Genomic DNA, 15,942 nt, shown 5'->3' with positions numbered 1-15,942 from the left:
GGGATACATGCAACTGCAGAACTTTGATTATGTGCCATGTAATGGTTTATGGTTATGTAATCATTGCACATTTGGTCTGCTGTAAAACTAAACAAGCTGCAGATATGCACATTCATTATAATGAAATGTCATACCAAATGCCAGTGTGTATTTTTATTTTTTTAACGGGTCCCAAAATGCATATAATGAAGTTGGTTCATGAATATACAGAGGTAGCAGACCTGGACAAAGAAGCTTAAACATTTGTAAAACATTCCGTATTTAGTTTCCATTCACATAACTTCCATTTGTGTTATTTCACAGTTTTAAAGATTTTATTGTTACAATGTTGAAAAGAAAAATAAGATTATTGAATAAGTTGGTGTGTCCAAACTTTGACTCTTCTAGTGAATATTTATTACTGAAAGTCAGTTTCTTTATAGACATCAAAGGCCCAGAAAAAATGCATACGCAATATAACACAACAATGTATGCAACCAGTACATGAAACTGCAAATTCAGGGTACATAAATAACAAACCAAATGGTTTTGGCAATTAAATATTGTAATTAAAAAAATTATAAATGTATAACCTTTAAAACATGTGACACTTGAAACAGAACGTAAGCCGGTGTGGTTTTATTGCGTTCATGTACTATAGCAAAAACACAGCGTTTAATTACGTTTAAAACCAGCTTATGAAACCACAAGACTAGACAAAACAAGCATTTGTGTACTTAAAGGAATAGTTAACCCAAAAATGTACATTCTATCATGATTTACTTACCCTCATGTCATTTGAAACATGTATGGGTTTACATAAAAAAAGAAGAATGTTAGTACGAAAAAAAAATACTATGGATGGCATGTTAGTATGGCATTACTAACATTCTTCAAAATATCTTCTTTTATGTTCTGCAGAAGAAAAAAATCCATACAGGTTTCGAACAACATAAGAGTGAATAAATAATGACAGAGTTTTCATTCTGGGGTAAACTATCCCTTTAAGTTCGGCTGAAACCTTTTGGGTACTAAAATACATTCCTTGTGGCAACTAGCCCCTGTCCACCCTTTCATACTAGTACTAGTTATACAGTGTACGTAAAAGAATACCATAGTAAAACATGGTAGTAGCTACCATTGTACTCTGTGGTTTGTGGTATTTCCAGTGTTTGTACAGAAAGTTGCAGACACTGTCTATTGTCTACCCAAATACTGGAAACAATCAACGCAAACATCTGTTTTGTGATTTTAGTGAAAAATTAGGTCCACGGTGCATCACACAATGCTTAGTTCCAACGCAAACACACGGAGAATGAGCGCAGAGTGACGCGGTGGAGCACGTCCGCAGCGCTTCATCCCCGTTCAGCCCGCAGCAGGAAGTGTGCTGAATACACCGAGAAAAAGACGGTGGAGACGCCCGCTGAAGAAAAAAAAAAAGAGTTAAAAAAAACAATCATGGCGAGCGACTGAACATGCCATTTATCCTCTGCGCAATCAAAAAGAACACAAACCCTCATCCCTGATCATTGTGCACGTCTGTAAATCGGGTAAGTTGTTGCAGCTTGTAGGTGTTTGTTTAATTGCACACAATGGCCACATTCATTGAATCAGAGCTCGCGAGCCTCCCGATCTTTGTGTCGCTAGGTAGCTAGCCGATTAGCACTGACCTTACTGCCAAGCAGAAACCATTTCACGCTATAAATATATCGATCCAGTCAGTTTTTTGGGGGTATTATTTATCTACACGACTATTTGACGACATCAGAATGGTTTATTTAGTTTGTTTTGCTCTCGCTTTCCGCACTAGTATCGTGAGTATCGCTTGTCAGACAGAGCGACACATTAAAATAATCGATGCGATCGCGGTCGAGCCCTGGATGTTTTTCGCGCATTCGAGACCACACATGAGGCAGACCAAAAATGAGTGCGAATATTCCGTCCAAAGCGAAATGAATCGCTTTTTTCTGGCCTCGCACTCGATGAGGCTACGATAGCCCACCAGCTAATATTTGCACACCGCGACTAGCATCCTGTGAAAAACATACGGGTCGCGGTCTCCCTCACAACGATGTACACACACGTAATTAGCTAGTAGAAATGAACTTATATCGAGCCTAACAGAATAAACTGTGTTATTGGTCTTGATTCGGGGCTAATTTGGTGAGTCTAAGGAGTGAAAAGGACACGGGATGTCGGGCATCTGCATCTGCTTTTGTCTGGATAAAAAGCGGGTGTGGGAGCGTCAGGCCAAGGTCATAGCGAGGCGTTAATCGCTTACATTTTATATAAAAACTGTTTTTTGTTCCAGTAGACGAAAATTATTGGTATTGTTGAGGGTCTACAGAAGTGTTGGGCCCACCCGTTTGTTTCTTTGTGAGCTGCGCCATTGGGAAATAACAACAAAATAATGCATTACATATTTCACCTGTACCAATGTTTTGGGGTGTCATATATACATACATATATAGATGTATGGGTAAATAATAGCCGAGTTGCTACAAATGATTATTTGTGTTTTAATTAGCCCATGTGTTTTACCACTAGCTAGCTATATTTTACTTTTTAAGAGGACTTAATGTGGGAATTTTGCATGTTTACATGTGTATATATATATATATATTGTTTCAGTAAGGGCTGGATAAGTAAAGGAAATGAAAATAATAAATATCAAGGAAATCGTCTTATTGACTATATATTTTTCTAGCTGGACAATAACTATATACAATGCATATTATCAACATGTTTCAGCTTTATAGCATGCTATAATTTCGAGAGGTCATTTAACATATTTAGATTAAAGGAGAAAATAAAAGCCAGGTTGTTATAAATGTACATTGGCATGTTTATGTGTTTAGGTTTTTTACCTTTCACGTGGCCTCTAGTCTATATTTTAGTTTTTACCTTTAGTTTTCATAAGAGAACTGAATGTCTACTGATCCCCTTGGACGTCAGGGAATAAATAGCACTTTCCAGGTTCATAAAGAAAAAAAAGGAAATGTTTATAGTAAATTAATTTTCTTGTTACATTCTGCTCATATGGATATTTCTTTTGTGTGAATTAAAGCTTTATTTGCAAGCCTTTGTGATGTTTGATTTGCGAAGCTGTCGTTTCTTTTTTAAACATTTTTAACCCTCTGACCCTCTTCGTTTGGGAGTCACACTTACCTTATTCGCGGTCAAAAGTGACCGAAGCCTTGAAATGTTGCTTTTTTTCTTCTTCAGGAAAACCAACGTAATATATTTTTGTTCAATAATATTTTTTGGTTATTATATAAGTTTTTTAGGGAATTTTATGATACTATGCAATATTTATACAATTTTAATGAGCTATTTTTTCCATTAGAATTAATATATATATTTTTTTATCTCTTTATATAATTTTTTAAATAAATGCAATAGTTCACATTAAAATAGAGTGAAAGCATTTAAAATCAATTTTTTGATGTGAGAATTGGGCAATCTGGAGGCATTAAAAAAGTAAAAACTTTTATTTGTATTATATGTATTAACACCCTATATAGATATATACAGAGGCTTTTGGATTCCCATAGTTTTTTAGACCTCATCTCTTCATTTTTTTAGGTTTTGCATTTAGATCTATATCTAGACATTCTAAAAGATTACTTTTTGTCAAGGTTTAGATATTTTTGGTTAGATAAGTATCAGGTTTTACATTATGATTACAGTCAAACATTAAAATCTTGTTAGAAAGGGAACACAGAAAGCATTTTTGTTACTCAGTATTTGATAATTGAAAAATCTAACAAAATAAGGAAAAGTGATAATTCAAAACACTATACAAACATTTTGTAATCAATTAATATTTTATTCAATGTACTTCGATAAATGTTAGAGAGAGAGAATGAGATTCTCTTTTGGGTTTATGATTTATTGATTTTATTTCAATAACTTGGAAAAAAAAAAGGATTTTATTCTGATGCAGTCTTACCAGTTCATTTGTGTGTGTGTGTGTGTGTGAGAGACTATTTGACTATTACTTGTGACTATTTTTTTTCTTTTGGACTCTTTAATATATCCAAACCATGTCCATGATTTTTTTTTGTGTTCATATTGCTAATTTGACAAAAGTCACCAAGTGTCATCTCATTCCGTTAAAGCTACGATTTTTTACATTTCAAAATATGAAAATTTTCAGTCAAAAATGACCGAAGAGGGCCAGAGGGTTAACTGAAAATTGTCTGAATGATTCCTAACGAATGCCTGGAAATATTATAGAAAAGTCTTTGTCAAAACAATCAAGTTTATCGCTGGTTATGCAGTGTAAAGTGTGACTTACATTTAAACACTAAAGTATTTCGCAACAACAATAAAAAAATAAAAAATAAATCATTACCATATTTTTGTGATGTGTTACCATGATAATGACATATATTTTTGGCCTTTACAATGATAATTCAGTTGTTAAAGTTCCAAGTAAATATCAGATGTGTCATATATCATTAAGTAGTACCTTGATATTACCATCTATACAATCACTATATAACAATTTTTATATTATTTGACTGCAACATGTTCTAGTACTGCTTGTACCAACCTTCAAATGAGCAAACATGGTGGAAGTAGTCTATTTGTATATTATTACATTCATTATATTCTGTAAATCTGGACCCATCTGGCATTTTGCAGTATGGATCTTGACAGCGTTGATGAGCTAAAGCATCCAGATGGTCTTGAGTCAGAGACCACTGGTCAGGTTATATACCCTAAGGGTATGCAATCTTAATTCAGATCACAGATGCTGTGAGACTAAATTCATTCCACATACAGCAGACTGTGTTATGCATGAGTGATGATCACATCATAAACACTTCACATAATCTGTATTGCAACTTGTAGCACAAAATGTACTTGCAAATATAAGTAACAGTGAAACTACAGTATCTTTGTGAATTTAGAGACTTTAGGCTAAATGGAACTTACATAGCCTTAAAGTATAATTTTTTTTCATTGTACATTTCATTGTTTCATTTGATATATGTCTATAATTACAGTAATACTCGCCTTGGTACCAGACTTACCTGATCATCATGAAAAGATTTAATTACAGTTATAATTAGTAGCTTGAAATATGTTTTTGAAATGACATAACATAGCCATGTAAGATGAATACAATATTACATTTTGTAAAGTAACTTGGTGATCTACAAATACAGGCTGATTCAGAGCTACAATGAAACTATAGAACTCATGCAAAGTAATATGATGCGTTATGAAGGATTTTTCTTCAAACCTTGTTGCAGCTTTAAACAAGATTGTTCTTGCTTTACTGGCATCTATTTTGCTGCCAAATCACTTCAAATGGGAAAAGTTTTTGATATCAGTCACACATTGTCTGAACACTGGGTTATTGTTGAGGTGGCTCTATTGAAGTTGTTGTACTGACAGCAAATTAAAGGGATAGTTCACCCAAAGATGAAAATTCTGTCATTTGATTACTTACGGGTACTTACATTTGAGGTCTTACGGGTTTGGAACGACATGAGAGTGAGTAATTAATGACAGAATTTTCATTTTTGATGAAATAACCCTTTAAAGCCATACAACAGGATTGAGAGAGAGAGGCAGGAAAATAACCCAGCTGAGCTTTCTAGTGTTTCTGTTTTCTGATGGCCATTGTGTGGTAAAAGAGCACAGTTTCTTTCATCCCAGTCATGCAGTAAGATGAATTGTTCCCCAGTGGGGACTAAATGAATGGAATTTGTGGTCATGCATTTTATTTAGTTCTCTTAAAGTAAATTCCACTTGAATAATGCTGTGATTTACATTTTAGCATGAATGGGAAAAGTTGTGGCACTTATTTTGAACTGTTGCCAAACACACTGAACACTTTTATTGAGCTCCAGCTACAAAGATTTGGATCAGGCTGGTTCTGTTTTTAGATTGGAGCATAAGTTGCTAAAGTAACCAAGTTTCACTTGCTTTAGTGATGCCCATAGCAGTGAGTTTAAGGAAATGGTTTTATAGTACAGAAAATAAGACCTCTTTTAACCTCATTGAAATTGTAAAAAAAAAGAGGACTAGTTTGGAGAGTAACTGTCAGTATTAAAATTGGGTTCATCGGGTTCACAAAAAAATATAATATTTGGAAATGAAATAAAATCTTGGTCAATCTTAATCTTGGATCGGATGTGCTGCCAAAAGCTCATCGCATATGTGGCTTTAAAATAAAAAGATTTCCTTATAAATCAACTGCCATGCCATATAATGTATCAAGGAGTACATTATCTGTAGTTTTGAAACTGAACATGAATGTGGTATTGGGAGTTTCTTATTTTGGCAGACTAGCTAGAGCTCCCGGGAATGACAGGGCAATGTTGTTTTGGTAACCTTGGTTGTTTTTAGGAGTTTGTATACTTTTAGTTGTATCAAGGTGCAGATAGTTATCTTCACAGTTTGCTTTCTCATTCGTAGTCATTGCATTGCATTGCTGCACGTTTACATTAAGTTTAATTCTGCTAAGTTTTGTTGCATTGTATAAGTAGACTTAAATTGACAGCTAATATTGATGGTGCATGATTTCTGGTTGCTTGTTGTTGCAAATTGCTCACTTCAGCTGTCAAAGTAGCTTTTCCATTGATATTCCATCAATCTACATTGAAATTCTTTATTAAACAAAGGAAATTCTCAGTAGTAACTAAAACAGCAATTAGTGAGTATCTGTTAATCAATTTTGCCTAGAGATATTTTGACCCAAACCTCATGTTCATAGAAGTGCTTTGGCTTATTGATGTTTTTAGTCTAGCATAAAATGCTTGCATGATCAACATTTATACTGGATTGTAGAAAAAAAAGATGAACATTCTAAAATTTAAGAAAACCTATTCTGTTCAGTTCAGTTACTCCATAAAAGATTTACTAGTGTTATTTGAAATTACTGCATGTTTTTAGTGACTGCATTTCACTGACACTGCAATAACCTTAAATCACCATGCAGTTGATTGATATATTTAGAGTACATTCTGCAAAACGCTGTCTTGATCATCTAGGTGGTCACTAACAAAATAACTGCTAATACATATTCTTTCATCATTTTAGGCCTTTCCCCATATGTATTACAGATAATCTCTTATTTACTTATACTTGGTAAAGCTTTGCTTATGCTGTTTTTTTGTGCCTGAGTAAACAGACAGCAGAGTTATCAGCCATGCTGAGTACAGTTGACCTCAACATGCAGGTACACAAAGCTGGCTCATTTTCAGCTGCTTTGAACCTGTGCATCTGTCATATGACCTAAATGTGAGATCAAATGTGTCAAAGCTGACATCACATAATGTGGCCACATATCTATCAGAAAATATGGTTTTTGTCAAAGGCTCCTGATTACTCTTAATGGACAGCTTTAAGAACTTGTTTTGCTTGTAACACATTTAATTTGAGGATGTTTTAAACTAGCAATTAGATTAGTAATCTCTTTGTGTCACTTGAGTGTATTTTTTTTTCATAAGTACATTAAAATGGTGAATATAGATACATATAGTTAAATTCATTTAGTTTCTTTTTGTATTTTCTCAGCTTTCCTCTGATGCCCCACAACTGTCCAGACCCTCTCTGAACTGCTGTGATCGAGTGGAATTGAAAGGCTGATTGGAGAGAATATCTGTCACCCAGGTAAAATGGCTGATACTACAGAAGCAGAGAGCTGAACATCACACATTGCTCCCTTTTCTTCTTTGTTCGAGGATCATTTTATGTGGACATTTCCCCCTTCCATTTCAATTTTTTCATCATGGCTATGCATGATATGAATCGTGCCAAGGGTATCCCTTGCAAAGAATGCGACATCATTTGCCCAAGTACACCTAGCCTCCTGGAGCACATGAAAGCACACTATCATCAAGAAGAGAATGGCAGATTTGAATGTGAGCAGTGTGGACGCATTTTTAAGCATGCCAGTAGCTTGGCTTCTCACAAAAAAACTCATGAGATGGGCTCCTTCCAGTGCCCGGTCTGCACCAGAACATTGCCCAATGCAGTGGCACTAAAAAACCACCTGCGCATCCATACCCTGTCTCCAGGTGCTCAAGCTGAAGAGGACAACGATGACAATGTTGATGAAGACAGGGATTATAATCTAGCACAAAATCTGTCTGATGCAGCTTTCAGAAGTCACATAAACAATAGTGGAATGATGCCTGGTCATGACCATGACAAACAAAAATCTCCAGGATCTGAAGATGCCTGGGACAGACCATTCAAATGTGACCAATGTGACAGGACATATCGTCATCATGGCAGCTTGGTAAACCATAAGAAGTGTCATCAAGAGGGGACGTTTAAGTGCAATGTCTGTTACAAACAGTTCAGTAATCTTGCAGCTCTTACTGCTCACGAACGCACTCATTCAAAATTTAAGCCCCCTGGAATGTCCATGGGGGTCCTTGTGCATGAAGCACCATCTGACCCTCGCCCCCTTGGCCCCCAGAATGATGACATGGCACCCAGCTTTTGCCATCTTTGTCAAGTTGCTTTGCCTAATAAGAATGACTTTCAAGAGCACCTTTTGTTACATAATGCTGCATCATCTTCATTGGGGTTAACACGTAGTTTCCCAGGGATAGTACCTCATAATCTAACTTCTGTTCGCTCTTCAGCTGTGAATCCTTATACACCTGCTCTAGGTGACTCTCTTCCACTGCCTCCATTACCCGACAAGCGATATGATCCAATGCTAGGCCCTCCTGTTAATAACCCCATATATACCTGTGCATATTGTGGAGTGGGACATCCTAATTTAGAGAGTCTCAAAATTCATTATCTTACCCATGACCCTCACACCTCCACACATGATGGCCCTACTATTTTAAATTCTGATGGACTGGCTTCAAACTCTCAACCATCAATATCTTCATCCAATGGTCAGACAAGGTCTCAGGCACAGAATGTAGCCATTGATGATGCTGAACGCAGATTTAAGTGCCAAGAGTGTGGGAAAAGCTATCGACATGCTGGGAGTCTAGTTAATCATAAACGCTCCCATCAAACTGGTCATTATCAGTGCACTGTTTGCTGTAAGCAGTATCCACACTTAGCAGCACTTCATAGCCACCTCCGTAGTCACAAAACCCGTCCAAATTCACAGTCGATGGATACAGAGGGAGATTGGCTTTCCTCTGAGCCACTGACAGGGCTAGACTCTCAACAAGGCTTTGTACATTCTCAGGATCAGGAACGTGGTACAACAACACCAATTTCACTGCCCGGTAATCTTGGTGATGCAGCACACTTTGTCCCAGAAGGTTCCCATAACAGTGGCCTGGATTCACTGGAATTCCATGACCGATTCGATGGCTCTCTTGCCCAAAGCAGTTCTGGTCACTCACCTCTTCCACAAAACCATCGTCAAGCAAACAGTGTCAACCAAGGCGGTATGACCAATGGCTACATGGGTAACATGACCTTCCATAGTCCTGGTGGTGCCTCCTTACCACCAGGGAGTGCCAATCTTAAAGAAAGTACTCGTCAGAGAGGTAGTCGTGACCAAATGCAGTTTGGAGGTGTTCAGGACAACTCCCAGGGCAACAGTAAGATAATGGATAACAAAGACAATGATGACGATGGAGAGGTTTATCAGTGCACAGTCTGTGGAAACCATTACGCCAGCCTGAGGGCACTTCGAAGCCACTTACGAAGCCATGGGGTTAACCAAGGGGCAGGACCCTCCTCTGCCCTCTCTCCAATAGGTGAGCAAGAGTGGAGGAGGAGACAAGAAGGTAGTAGCACAATTGGCCAGAGCTTCAGCAGAAAACAGGACTTGCTTAACCACGAGCTAGTTCATGGACATCCAGATGGATCTACACAGGGCTTAGGTGGCATTAACTCTAGTTCTAATGGCAAAATGGATGGAAGGAACCACATTTGCGTTGACTGTGGCATGTTCTTTGCAGATCGCCATCAGCTGATCACTCACCTGTGTCCAGGAAAGGCGAGAGTTGGGGCATTGAACAAGGGTATGAATGGAGCAAAAGGGATGACTGGTGGTGCAGGTACCAGTGGCAGTGGGGGCCCTGTTGACCCTCGGCATATGCCAGACTCTGATGATCGGCCCCACAGGTGTGACCAGTGTGGAAGGAGTTACAGACACCCCTGCTCCCTGCTCAACCATAAGAAATCTCACAAGACTGGGGTCTTCCGCTGCCTTGTCTGCCAAAAACGCTACTACAACCTACTGGCTCTCAAGAACCACCAGAGGACTCATTTTGACTTAAAGAGGTTAGCCAGCATTGCATGTGCCCTATTATACTCTTATCTGTTTAGTTCTCTTTGCATACTTTGAATGCTTATGTATTATCATGAGTTCCCCACTCATGTGATTACCCAGGTCATCACTGAATGAATAGATTTTAATGGAATTTTGAGTGTCAAGGCAGTGTGCACTGGTGTTTTTTTTTTCCTTTAGAGAAGACGAGGGCAACAAACATACTGATATACACACAAACACGCAGTTGAATCTGAATTTCATAATGTCTGTACCCCATTTGAGCAATGTGTAGTCATCCTTGTATTTGTAAGGGGACCTTCCCTTTTTCTGATTCTTCCTTTTTTAGAAGAGCATTTTAACACTGCTTTCTTATCTGTTGGTTTTTGTGTGTTTTGTCTCTTCACAGGCACAAGTGTGAGGAGTGTGGGAAAGCCTTCAAGATTCAGAAGCAGTTGATAAATCATCTACGGCTACACGAAGAGCACAGAGCAAAGACTGGAGTTCGAGACCAACGGGTTCAAAGCATGTCTCATCCTAATGGTGCCCGCTATGAGGGGGGCCCATCGCAGCTCCAAGCTATGAGGATGGGTGACCCCAAAATTCAGAATCCTCCTGTGAACACCAATTATGGTCAGCCTCAAGGTTTCAAGAAACCATATGCAGGGGCTAGGGCCCAGCAAGTTGATGACGGGAGCGGTCGCCGCCCCTTTGCTTGTGATCAGTGTGGACGTACTTACCGTCATGCTGGCAGTCTGGCCAATCATAAGAACCTACATAAGATTGGTGAATACCACTGCAACGTGTGCAACTCCACTTATCCAAATCGACTGGCAATGAAGAACCACCTCAGAATGCATTTCGCTCTTAAGAAATATACCTGCTCTGACTGTGGCAGGGGCTTCAGGAACCAGAGGCAGCTTGAAACCCATACCAGCAACCAGCTCTGCAAAGATCTTCCTGGTCCCAGCATGCAGACGGCCCCTCCTCCAACTGAATATGAATGTGATGGGTGCGCTCAAGTCTTTAATACAACCACAGATCTGGCCTCGCATAACTGCAGTGCCCAGCTTCCTTCTTCCTCTGCCTCCCTCAACAGCTCCAACATGAGCATGGAGACAGGTGACCTGGGGTCTCCAGAGCGTGAAGAACGCCCTTTTACCTGTGACCTTTGTGGCTGCTCTTACAAGCATGCTAGCAGTCTGCTGAACCACAAAAATACACACAAAATTGGCAACTTCAGCTGCTCATATTGTGACAAGCCGTACACCAACTATATGGCCCTGCGCAATCACATGCGAATCCACACGCAGAAGAAGCGGCATATCTGCTCAACCTGTGGCAAGGCTTTCCGGCTGGCCCGCTTCCTTCGGAACCACCAGAGAGTCCACGAGGAAGGCCACACCCGTTTCGGCTGCCCCACCTGCGGGAAGAGCTTCCAGGGTCGTTCTGGGCTGGCCAGGCACCGCTGCGGGGACAACCAGGTAGGCAAGGAGGGCATGAGGAAGGCCACTACAAGCACAAGAGAGGGAGAGGAATACCGGTTCACGTGAGTTTGCGTCTGTTGTTCGTGATTTTTGAAGTGAACTAGTAAAGATCACAGGTTTCTACATGTCTATTACAGGTATATGATCTCCAATCCGGCTTCCTCGGGACCATACGTGTGCCAGAATTCGGATTTTTCTGAAGTTTGGACAGTATGATTAGTGGAGACCAGATAAGTTACCCCCCTTTGCTTTCAGTTAGCAATATGCACTAACTAGATTGTTAGGATGTCTTGATATAATGGGTAAATTTGGATTAACTTACTAGGTACATGTGTGTGTATTGTACCAAATCATTGATTCCCTCCTTAATTGATCTGATTGATAGTATTCTCGAATATATGGTATAGTTTACTGTTGTTACCATTTGAACATTCAGTTGCCATAAGTACTCATACTGATCATCTTACATCAGCTGCTGTGCTTCCAGTAGTGTATATTGATCTGGGCTCAACAGCATTTAGCAAACTTGATCCATTTATTAAATGCATGTTTACTAAATTATATAAATATAGCTTTGTTGCTTTTAAGGTGACGAATAAAACTCAATTTGCTGTCAAGACAATATAAATATTAAGCAGAAAACCGTTTTAGAAATGTGCCAACATACTAACACACAACTACCATACTAACAAATTACATATACAAAGAACATTCAGAAAACAAAACACATTCCTTCTTAGTGCTTGGAAAACAAGTTCACCACACTCAAATCCCAAAATCTTATTTGCTCTACAATGATGTGATCATTTTGATCTAATTCTATAGATGGTAACAATTTACCAGTCGATTTTTTTTTGTATAAATACAGAGTTTAAAAACAAACTGATGACAAGTTCTGATGACTAGGTCTGTCCTGTAAGCTGTTACAAAATTGTACATATACAATTAATATATTACCACAATAAATTATTTAGATTATTATATCATTGCCTTCATTTTAACATCAAACACAATTGGTTGATACTTTGACTTATTATTCATATTCAGTTTATTCACCTTACATGCCTTAATATGCAATGTTATTCAAGTAATCCTCTTCAAGCTGTGCCAGTTTTTTGAGTTTTGGCAGCTGGATTCAAGATCATATACCTGTATTTGTGTATCTGTCTATGCAGTTATCACTGAAGTCAGTAACATGTTGTCAGGTTACTTTCAGACTAATCTAGGTTACTAACTATTGAGGGGTTAAAAGGACAATGAGCAGTTAAGATTTACTTTTTCTCTCCTCTATGTCTTCACAGATGTGACCAGTGTGGCCGTTCTTACCGGCATGCCAGCTCGCTCCTTAATCACAAAAACACCCACACTGTTGGCATCTACCATTGTGCTGTGTGCCTCAAGACCTATTCCAACCTGCTTGCACTCAAGAACCATCGTCGCATCCATTCAGAAACTCGACGGCACCGCTGTCCAGAATGTGGCAAGGCTTTCCGTGTCTCCTCCCAACTACAAAATCACCGCCGTGTGCACCAAAAAGAGCGGGAGTTTACCTGCACTCTGTGCCAGCGGAACTTCCCCACCCAGGCTAGCTTCCGGCTCCACTTGGAAATGCAACATGGCCATACCCCAAAAACATCGCAACAGTCTGGGGTTTCGTCCAGTGGCTCTGATGTAGGTTGGGGCTCTGGGCTTGACCTTACGCTGATGCAGGCCCAGGGACTTGATCCTAATGGTCTCCCAAAACTTAACCCATTACACCATGGCCCCAGTGGCAGCAGCTCATCTGGGAATCAACTACAGCAGCAACACCAGAGTCACAATGAGGCGGGGTGCAAGTCGCATGTTTGTGATCAGTGCGGCCGTCGTTACCGTCACGCCAGCTCGCTTCTAAATCACAAGAACAGCCACAAGATGGGCACTTATTTCTGCAACTCCTGTCAGAAGGAATTCTCCAACCTGATGGCACTCAAAAATCACAGACGCATCCACACAGAACCCAAGCGTTACCAGTGTCCAGACTGCGGCAAGGCTTTCCGTGTCTCCACTCAGCTCATCTGCCACCGCCGCATCCACACCAAGGAGAAGCCTTTCTCATGTCAGCAGTGTGATAAGCGCTTCTCAAGCAAATCCAATTTAAGACACCATCAGAAGGTCCACTGGAACAGTTCAGCACCTTCTTCTAGTCTGAACTTGGGCCCAAACTTCTTGGGTATGCCGTCTGGGCCCTTTTTATAGTGATGGGAACTGGGGGAGCAGAACTTTTTTTTTTTCAGAGATTCACGCCAAGGCTTTTAGAGGTGCCAAAACCCCCATTCCTTTTATCCTCACTCATCTCTTGTGCTTGAGGTGTGGCTGTGAGACATTTTTTGAACGAGTTGTTATTTAGGTTAAGAGAACTGTCCCTGCATGTACCCTGAAACATTGGATTAAAAAACAGACTTGTTACATCACGTAATGACTGTTAGTTTAAGGTCATAGTGATATTTTCCCCACCCTTTCTCTCATCCTAAACACCACAGGTGACCTTACTTGCATTTTCATAGTTCCCTTTGGGGGTGGGGACATTGAAGTCCACTGCCTTCATTTCTGATACCAGCCTTTCGAAGAAGTGCAAACTAGCTGGCGTCTTGTTTTAATTTTTGAAAAAGAATTGCTTTCAGATGAGACATTTCCATATATATTGTGTATTAAACAGCACATTTTCCACCATGGTACTGTTAGATCAGTATTGTTTTTGTGATGTCACAATGGGCAGGTTACATTATAGTGACTTTAGGTTCAAAATGGACACGTATCCCCATGTTCAGGGTAACAGCTACATGAAAAAAGCATTTGAAAATCATACAATTCATCCCATGCCCAGCTACCCCTTTGATTGAGAGTCTTGAATGCATTCTCAATTTTCAATCCTAGACAATACAAAGAAAACACATTGACTGTCCGATGAATTCCTAGAAGTGTCGAGCAACTTGTATGTTTAACAAGTAGAAGTAACTATGTTTAACAGTGTATAGAGCGTATTTGAAACATCCTCAAGTTATTGTTGCAACACATTTATGTGTTGTGTAGGACTGTCAACGTTTTTTTTGTATTCCTCCCCATTTCTGTTGATGTTCTAACTTTTCTAACTTGTGTGGTCCTTGCAGCACGAAAATGAGCTTCAGACCTTATTATTCAGCAGATGACAGCATTGTGCTTATTGGATTTATTTCTTAGTGGCATCATTCATTCGTTCCCCCTTTCATTTTATGATGTTGCTCAGAACCCATATTTTAAAACTGCATTAACTTGCTGGTGTATAGAAATGATAGGTTGTGCTATGAAAAAAAAAATGGGAGAAAAGCGAAAGTGGAGAAAATGTATATTGATAGGCTAGTAATGGCATTTGGTTTTACCTTGTATTGTATTGTATCTCTGACTGTATTATTTACAGGAAAACTTTTATAAAAGATCACTGTAGTATGCATTTTATTTATATTAACACTTGTAACTGAAAACGCTAGTTTTAGAGCTCCCAGTTTTAGGATTTCTTGTTTCAACCCCTCCATCGGACACGGAGTCAGGAATGGCAGGACTCCTAAAGAACACTTGTTATAGTGACTGTATTCTCCTCTTTTGTTGCCATTATTTGTTATGCTTTTAAACGAATATTTCTGTCCCTTGTGCAATAAACAGGGAACTGTAATAATTTGTGTTTTGATTGCAGCACAATGAGTATAAACATATCACTGTATTATTTTTCCCTTTCTCACGTGATGTCATGACTGCCCCCCCCCCCACGCTCCTGTCAAGATTGGATGTGACTTTGGATGTTTCACTCTTTAAGTTAACACGTAAAGGAATGATTTTGTGATCATTACAATCAGCAAGGCAATCTTATTTTAACACCATGTTAACCCATGTATTTTATTTTATCTTTTTTATTTAATTGCATTTTACTATTTTGAGCTTGTTTATAACCTGTATTACCTGGGAGCACTGGTGCTAAGTCAGTCTATTTTGATTGAAAATTAAGTTGTATTTGCTATGATCAAAGCATGGGAAGATTATATATTTATGTACCTATAGCCTTGCAAATTTTACACAATTGGACAATTAGAAAAGGAAAATCTTCCCAGGTGGACAGCTGCTACTTAAGCAAAGACTGATTCCAAATATAAATGATGCAATTTTAATATTTAATAGTGTGACTTTATACTTTTTTAAATTACATTTTGATAAATAATTTCCTAACAGAACACGTTTGAACTATAACCT

The 15,942-nt window shown here is 38.9% G+C and overlaps 1 protein-coding gene across 4 annotated transcripts; it reads left to right on the top strand.

Moving 5' to 3' along the window:
* Positions 1-1,300: 1,300 nt before the first annotated feature.
* Positions 1,301-15,373, top strand: LOC132103963 (zinc finger protein 646-like). Of its 4 annotated transcripts, none has more exons than XM_059509081.1 (5): positions 1,332-1,529; positions 7,516-9,683; positions 9,888-10,212; positions 10,608-11,747; positions 12,987-15,373. In XM_059509081.1, the coding sequence occupies exons 2-5, from the start codon at positions 7,730-7,732 to the stop codon at positions 13,918-13,920; spliced, it is 4,353 nt and encodes a 1,450-aa protein (XP_059365064.1). In that variant the 5' UTR covers positions 1,332-1,529; positions 7,516-7,729; the 3' UTR covers positions 13,921-15,373. The 4 variants fall into 4 exon arrangements, with proteins under 4 accessions (XP_059365063.1, XP_059365064.1, XP_059365067.1 ...); XM_059509084.1 differs by adding an exon at positions 11,823-11,916 and having other exon boundaries at positions 1,397-1,529; positions 7,516-10,212; positions 12,986-13,125; XM_059509085.1 differs by adding an exon at positions 11,823-11,917 and having other exon boundaries at positions 1,397-1,529; positions 7,516-10,212; positions 12,989-13,111.
* The last annotated feature ends 569 nt before the right edge of the window (positions 15,374-15,942 follow it).

This window comes from Carassius carassius, chromosome 25, assembly GCF_963082965.1.
Source record: "Carassius carassius chromosome 25, fCarCar2.1, whole genome shotgun sequence".
Lineage (NCBI taxonomy): Eukaryota > Metazoa > Chordata > Actinopteri > Cypriniformes > Cyprinidae > Carassius > Carassius carassius.
The sequence above is the reverse complement of the archived record's forward strand: the minus strand, read 5'-3'. Positions and strand labels throughout refer to the sequence as shown.